At 42.5% G+C, this 7,888-nt stretch overlaps 1 protein-coding gene across 2 annotated transcripts; it reads left to right on the top strand.

Moving 5' to 3' along the window:
- The first annotated feature begins 726 nt into the window (after window positions 1–726).
- On the top strand, window positions 727–7,410 carry LOC133111698 (AKT-interacting protein-like). 2 transcript variants are annotated; one of them, XM_061222242.1, is made up of 10 exons: window positions 727–902; window positions 2,174–2,290; window positions 3,178–3,377; window positions 3,723–3,787; window positions 3,883–3,983; window positions 4,365–4,453; window positions 5,194–5,292; window positions 5,873–5,980; window positions 6,191–6,251; window positions 6,532–7,410. In XM_061222242.1, exons 2-10 carry the CDS (start codon window positions 2,249–2,251, stop codon window positions 6,637–6,639), a joined length of 873 nt encoding a protein of 290 aa, XP_061078226.1. In that variant the 5' UTR covers window positions 727–902; window positions 2,174–2,248; the 3' UTR covers window positions 6,640–7,410. The 2 variants fall into 2 exon arrangements, with proteins under 2 accessions (XP_061078226.1, XP_061078225.1); XM_061222241.1 differs by having other exon boundaries at window positions 2,167–2,290.
- The last annotated feature ends 478 nt before the right edge of the window (window positions 7,411–7,888 follow it).

Below are 7,888 nucleotides of genomic sequence, written 5' to 3'. Positions count from 1 at the left end.
GTCGTTTACTTAAGATACTAAGATACTAAACGTTTAGATGTTGGTAGAAATGGGGGGAGGTGGGGGGGTGGGAATGGACAATGTACTTAGGTGGTTAGTAGGGTTTATTTTGGTATCATTAAACCAGTAATCACATTTCATGTAGAACGGGAATTAACTTAATTGAACTGGGGGAAATTAATAATACAAATACAGTGCGTTCAATATGCCAAGAGGATTTTAAAATCATACGGATTATACTAATTATGTGGTAGACACTATCAAATACAAGCGCGTGTGCTATACTTTATGAGTAGAGAAGCCTAATACTAACTAGAATATTCAAGAATTCGGTATAATATAAAGCGAACCCCTATAATCAAATCATTCGTAAACTATTTCCGTTTCCGTTTTGTATAATAAACGTCCATACATATTATACCAAACTAAAGTATATCACAGCGTTTAGGCACGGCGTCCAGCAGCGTTTAGCTACTTTACGTCCCAGCAGCATTCCACACTTTCCTGAACTATTTTGATTGACCTGCGAGTCACCAATGAGAAAGCCAAGAACAGTCGACCTATCCTTTAAGAAATACATTATCCAATAAAAACTTGTTTGTACGGGTCAAATAATGATTGACGGTAAAATAACACAATAGAATTTCGCATATTGGTTATTCGCTCGTCTGCAAACCAATGACAACGTACATCTCATTCTGAGCAGCATATTTTAAAGGGGTTGGTCCCATGCCACAGTGTCCTGGTATTTTCCCTATAAAGATGTCTGATGGACATTCCTGTGGAATATTTATTTTCTAATTCCATGCACTGACAAGCGAAGCATCACAGCCGTAGAAGCTGGTCTGAAGTGCATCAATTATTCACTGTGGCGTACTATGCTTTAGGAAAAGGACAAGGAGGTAAGAATATGGAATTCTGTATTTGTAGCTAGCTTGATAGTTGACATTAGCTAGCTAGCTAACGATGCTAGCTGCTAGCTATCTACCTGAAACTGTCCTTGCCCCCTGCCTGACCTGGCTCATCACTGTTGGCGCTAGTTTGTGATGGTTACACGATGTCACGATGCACTTTTAATTTTAAGAACACTGTCCATTAAACGAAGAGTGTTTTTGTGTGGTGTCGATTGTAGCTAGCTACCCATGTTATTGGCAAAGTGTTTAACATTAGTGTCCAGCCAACGTCAGGCTTTAAATATCGCGGTGCTGAAACATACTGTAGCGTCGCCAACGCTAGCTAGAATACGTGACTGCAAATTTGGTGCAATGTTAGTGTTTGCAAGTTTCTGAAGTTTTCAGTTTAAAATGTTCATACGTCGACTGTTTAGCATTCGCTATCGTTTCGTCCAAGAATAAGAAACGCCCATGTCATGGGTTAGGACCGGATTAGGATCCCATTTCACACATTTCTGGTTGTATGACGCGTTTGCTTGCCAGCATTGATGGCTAGATTACATATCATTATACCTGTCATTGTATAGGTGCATGCCAAGTCACTTAGTGCTGCTGAGTAACAGGATAATGGGTAATAAGGACGTAGGTTGTAGGCCAATATCTGGGTTTCGCATCTCACGTTTCTAAATGTCGGTGTTTAATTGTAAGTATGAAAAATATTAGTTGGATACACTGGAGCTGACGTTGGGAATGCTGACAACGTTAACTATGAAGTTAATTTGAGAATAAATGAACTGTAACGTTTTTCTGGGTGGCTTTTATATTACACGAGCTAGGTAGCTATTTTGGGTTTATTGCCACGAATTGGGGAGTGCCCATTCATCACTGTTGCTGGCTGCTCATTTTTTCAGACGAAGCGTTTAGGTTGTAATGGATCGCAAGTTCACAATAGAAAATTAGCCATACGAGTCTCGCAGTCTGGATTGAAAACCAAAAGTTGTCGATTAATTTAAGCCCTAATGTGCCAAGCCTTTAGTTATGACTGTAGATGAACGCATGTTCACCAATTATACATAATTACCCGGGGCTAAGGGCAAGAGGGCACTAGTTGAGGTGCAGTCAGACAGTGACAAGCTAACATTCTTGGTCACCAATGGTAACCACACGTGCTGTGGACAGATCAGGTTTCTGACAGCTGTCAGTGCACATGGGTTTGCCTACTGGTGTGCAGACTCTTTGTGTGCTGGTAGCTTACTGTGTCCTAATTCTCCAGCTCCCAGTTACAGTGGATGCCACACGCCACACAGTGCCTGGAGCCGGGCAGGCTAAGACTACCTCTCTGCTGCCTTTGAGTAATGAACCCTTTCTGGAGCATGTCTGCAAACAACAGCCGTAAGGTAAGTCAAATGGTGCTGAACATTAACGTATTGACTATGAGCGATGACATGTGGTTAGTGGGCATTGCAAACCACAGGAATCCGAGGCCCAACATTCATCAAGGTATCAGGTGAAATGTAAGCACTTAAAGGATGGTAACAGAGCTGCACTGAACCCTGCCTCGTCCTGGTGAGGAGAGAAGACCGATATCACCGTAGTATCACTTTTTGTCAGTATTGAGCATGAGACTGGCCATTTTACTCCTCCCTTACAGGTGAGGTCTAACTCAAAAGAAACTACCAATTATAATGCAAGTGTGTGGCTACATATTTTTCATTTTGAATGAATGGTGCTTAGACATTCTTTGCATTGGAGATGGCTCTTGGTCCTAGCTAGCAGACTTAAACATCCTTGTCTAGTAACCTGGAATTTGACAGTAATATTTTAATTAACTAAAGATATTCATTCTTACAAACCAGATATAACCCCATTTAGGTTTTAATGGATTATATTCAATGACTCTTGGCAGTACCCAAGTAGGACATCCTGTCTGTAGACCCCCCTTGGCCTTTTAGGACAAACCATCTTATGGAGGACACTCATTGCTGCTAAAATACTTTTTGTAGTCCTATTCAAGGAGTTCCACAAGCCCCAGCTGTCTGCTAAATGGCAGACTACACACCTCTGTTTGGCCAGATACCTTTAGACATGCATTAAAGGATTGCTTTTTTATTTTATTTTTTATATATATATATTTTTTTCTTCTCCCCACTGCCCCTAGCTGGCTACCTTTCTCACCTGGCTGACTACTGAAAACCTTGGGGAACCCCCTGTGTATTGATAAAGATGCAGTGTGGCAAATGAACACACAGAATTGTAGCTCGGTGTTTTGTGGTTCGTGTTGCAGAGATCCGACAGTGAGGATAAGAGTGGACAGGCGGACAGACTGAGCTCACCTCGGCCTCACGGCAGGAAGCAGCTTCCTTCCATCCCGAAAAACGCAGTGCCGGTCACCAAGCCCCTCTCCCCCGCTGCGTCTGCACAGTCCAACGGGACACACGCTGCATACGGGCCTTTCTACCTGGAGTACTCGCTGCTGGCAGAGTTGTAAGTACACACCGGCTCAGTGCCATGTCATGAGCGATTGTATAGATGCCTTGACTGATCACGCTATGCGTTGGGCACCATGGTAACATTCTTCTACGCAGCAATATAATGGTTCTGAATGTATTCTGACTGTCAAACTGACCAGTCTAACTGTAATTATAAATGCTGGATAGGGAATATTTTAAACCCAAGTTGATTTTACACAGTAAAGACATATTTATTTCTATAAAGTGCATAGACTGTGCTTGTTGATGTTATTTTCAATGCTTGGTGAGCATATAATGCATCAAATCTCATGGGTCTGCTTAAATGAGGATGATTCATTACGGTCTGTGCCATCTGCAGCACTTTGGTGATCAAGCAGAAACTGCCTGGAATCTATGTACAGCCTTCCTACCGATCAGCATTGAGTAAGATTCTCTCTTGTTTTTAACTAATCTGTGCAATTAAAATGCACACCAGATGGCTTGTAATCCAGTTTTAACTCTCTCTCTCTCTCTTTCAGTGTGGTTTGGGGTTATATTCATAAGACACGGTTTGTATCAGGACGGGGTCTTCAAGTTCACCGTCCACATCCCAGATAATTATCCTGATGGAGACTGTCCAGTAAGTCCCACAAAAACCAGGCAATTTTTTGATGACGGTTTTGTAGTTAGACAATGTAGCTGTGACAATGCTCAAAATTTCGAGGTAGCAAATGGAATTTTATTTTTTATTTTTTTGCAGCTAACTGCAGCTAAATTGCAGTTTTCTTTTCATATCTGAGGAGAGTAGAGGATGCAAAGTTGCTTAAATTATATACAGTTTTGTGTTTTGCTGTGCACGCTTGGCACAGTAATAATGGTGAAGTGATTGCAATGACTTGCTGGTGGGGAGAGGTGATGTTTACATGAGCATTAGTTTGATGTTTACATGAGCATTAGTAATATGCTGTGGGAAACTTGTCTCTTCTGAACATTAATGCACATTCTGCTGCTTGCTTTTCAGAGGGTGGTGTTTGATATTCCAATCTTTCACCCCTTAGTGGATCCAGTGTCAGGAGAGCTGGATGTCAAGAGAGCATTCACCAAATGGAGGTCAGCCCTGTCTGAAACCTAACCTATTTTCTGAATCTTCTCCATTTGTCTTTTTAAAGAATGTGATTTGCTGCTTTATATGTTTATGTTTGAATTATATTTGTATAAAATATGGTGATTGACCCAAGGTTCATGTAAAATTGTAGATGTATAGCTGATATTGTGATACCTATAGTATCCCTGCAAGTAACTAAGGTGTTGAGGATCAGCCCCAAAGGAACATAATTACCATGGGAAGTTGACATTGGGGACATGCTGTGCAAAAAGTATAGCACTTACTCTGTAGTAAAGCTTCTGCAAAGTGGTATGGTTCGGGGGCTTTCGAGGAATACGCTGAACTGAAGTCAAAGCTTGCGACTGCTTTCCTCAGTGACAGGGAAGACTGTCTGTGGTCTGTTGGGTCTTATTTAGCAGGATTAAAATCAGCTGGCTTTACTGGCCATGTCCTCCGCTCACTGATTAAGAGTACACCGCTTCTTTTACTGAACAAATTAGCCACAGAGACCTAAGTTATTGAGTGACCCTGAGACATTATGTCCTGAAGCTTGTGTTGCCATCAGTGGTGAACATCCCTGGATTCCAGTCTGTTGCTTTTAGCCCCCCCCTGTTTGTTTTCTGAGATGTGCCTTTATTTTGAGTTCTTCTCCATGAGTGTGGGCGGTCTAGCTCAACCCCAGTGGGTCACTGGTAACAACCCCCCCCCCCCCCCCCCCCTCCCCTTTCACCCGGTTGGCCCACAGACGGAATCACAACCACATCTGGCAGGTTCTGATGTACGCCCGCACGGTCTTCTACAAGATCCACACCCAGGAGCCGCTGAACCCAGAGGCTGCTGTCCTGTGAGTGTGTGCTGCTTCTTTTCGCTCTTCGTAGACTGTCTCTGTGCCGTCTCGCTGGGCCCGGGGCATCCGCACGGACATATCAGCCAGCTAGATACACAGGCCCTGACCATGGTGCCACACACCCCACAAGGCAGTCTGTGCTACTCTGCCAAATATTGACATCTACAGATTTAGTGAGGTTCTTGCTTCTTGATTTAGTTGGGCTCCAGTGACTGTAGTGTGAAGCGGAGGCAGGTTTGCAGGGTGGCAAGCTGGGTTTGACATGGCCTATGATGCTAGCCTCACAGGTTTGTGCCCCCAATGGGAAGTTCATGTTTTGCCGTTGGGTCTTTTAGTCTAGGCCACACGACGGACACAACCAGCAGTACAGTGGGAGCAGTAGCTACCTGTCGTAGTGCACATTTTGGTTTTTGGGTGTGCAGGGGGGGATGTGGTGCCAGCACAGTGACACTACAGTGAGTCCTACAGCCATTCAGTCACACCCAGGGTACAGCAGAACAATACTGTGTACGGCGATAGGAAGCTGAGGTGTTTGTTTGCTGAGGCTAGTGTAATGTCTTCTGTGTTTCTCCATTAGGTATGAAAAAGATGTTCACCTGTTCAAAAGCAAGGTGGTAGACAGTGTGAAATTATGCAACAGCCATCTCTTTGACCAGCCTCAGATGGATGATCCTTATGCAATAAGGTATGTAATATTCAAAAAGCTGTGTACATTTTTATTAAGTTTCAGCTGATTCTGGCATGCACATGGTCATGGTTTGCACCTTCTTTCCTGTCCTTTTCAGTTTAAAAATCGTTTCTCGATTAAACGTACTGTTTTGTGCAGGCACGTGTTGATGGGATATTTGTCAGTCACCTTTAGGTTTTGTGTAGTAAATGTTAATTCCTCTTCCAGCTTCTCTCCGTGGAACCCAACTGTCCACAAAGAAGCAAAAGACAAGATGTTCACACACAAAGTGAGTTCTCAAACCCAATGCTGTAAAATGACCTCTGCACGTTTTTAAAAGTGAGCATTGTTTTGTCTGTGTGCGTCAGTACAGTTAAACACCGAATATGGTAATGAGTGAAACCAAGTCGATTTTACCCCATGTCAGAGAGTCGAGTTCCAGTTAAGATCAGGTTCTCAAAGGGGTTTGTTGTACTGAAAGTGAAGCAGTTGATCTTTGAATGGCTGAGAGGAATTTCCGTGCTCCGTGCTCCATGCTCGGTGTTGTGTAACATGCCACTGTTGCCTAGAGACGGCCTGAGGATCAGCAAAAGGGGCTGCAGGTGTCTGGACTGTCCTGGGTGCAGCCGGGAACCACACAGCCATTCAGCAAAGAGGACAGCCCTCTCCAGGCATAAGCTTGCACTTCCATATCTTCACCACTAGAGGGTACCCAAAACACGAGACATATTCTACTTCAGAATTATGCATCATTTTGAAACTTGTGTGAATGAGTCATGAATTGGTTGTATGAACTTTTATTTCACTACTTTTGCTTTGCTAGAAATTGATTGTGATGAATGTTTACTGGTGGCCTCAGGATTTAGGAATGTGCATTTCAGAAATTATTTTCTTTTTCCTTTTTTTTTTTTTCTTCTTATTTAATTTTGAGTGTTGGCAATAGTGAATAGAACACCTTTTATGGATCATTCTTTTAAATGTTTAAATGAGATTTTCTTAATTTGGTGATGCTGTATGTTAAGCGTCTTAAATTATTTTATTCGATACAGCCATGGATCTTCAAAACATAACAAACTTTCCCATAAGTTGGTGTTTATGTAGTGATTTATGGGTCTTAAAATCCATTTGAATGTGTGATTTATCCTTTGTGAAACCAAGGTTTTGGGTGTGTGAATGGCTGACGTACCGGTCCTGTCTGACAGGATATAGTTTTGCTGGAAACTCCACATTGGGCTTTGTGCATCTGTAGCTGGGGATGTTTGAGTATTAATTTTGATGTGTCCAGAAGGTGTGAATTAACCAAATTATTACTTTAAATTTAATTTGCTTTATTTTCTCCCCTTGATGGAATGACCTCAAACAGAATTGAGATGCTGTTGTGTACAGTTGATGTGTTTTTAATAAGCAAGCTATACTTCGGATGATAATAAACATATCAGGTTGACAAACCCGTGTGTTGTGGAAATGGTGTGTGTGCGGAATGCAGTGGACACAGGACATTAAGACTTGAGCTTCACTGAAACGGGTTGTGATTGTACAGGAAGTATCCGACACTCAAACATACAGAATATCAGCATGACTCATTACCATTATTATTTATTTTATTTTTTTTTACCTCCCCATCTGCCAGTATGGAAGGAGAGGAGTGTAGGAAAGGTGGATATATAGGTTTTAGTATTGGGACGCACCAATTGTTGAACTTTTAAACTTCCGTTTTGTCAACACACCACCCCTTCATGTCGCATGGCCTCTTGCCTCTACTTTAAGTTAATGAGAATGGCATTAACTACCGGAGGGAGCCAGGACAGCCACAATATATTGCAGAAAAATGCTGGAAGTTATTGTTTACATTTGATCTTTGATCATGGGGGCGACATGGCTCAGGCAGTAAGAGCAGTCGTCTGGCAGCCGGAGGGTTGCCGGTTC

The sequence above is a fragment of the Conger conger genome, chromosome 15 (genome assembly GCF_963514075.1).
Source record: "Conger conger chromosome 15, fConCon1.1, whole genome shotgun sequence".
Lineage (NCBI taxonomy): Eukaryota > Metazoa > Chordata > Actinopteri > Anguilliformes > Congridae > Conger > Conger conger.
The sequence above is the reverse complement of the archived record's forward strand: the minus strand, read 5'-3'. Positions and strand labels throughout refer to the sequence as shown.

Coding starts and splice junctions, on each gene's coding strand:
- LOC133111698 (XM_061222242.1), top strand. CDS start 2,249: ATGAACCCTTTCTGGAGCATGTCTGCAAACAACAGCCGTAAG. Junction 2,291..3,177: donor CTGCAAACAACAGCCGTAAG/GTAAGTCAAATG, acceptor TTCGTGTTGCAG/AGATCCGACAGTGAGGATAA. Junction 4,454..5,193: donor AGAGCATTCACCAAATGGAG/GTCAGCCCTGTC, acceptor GTTGGCCCACAG/ACGGAATCACAACCACATCT.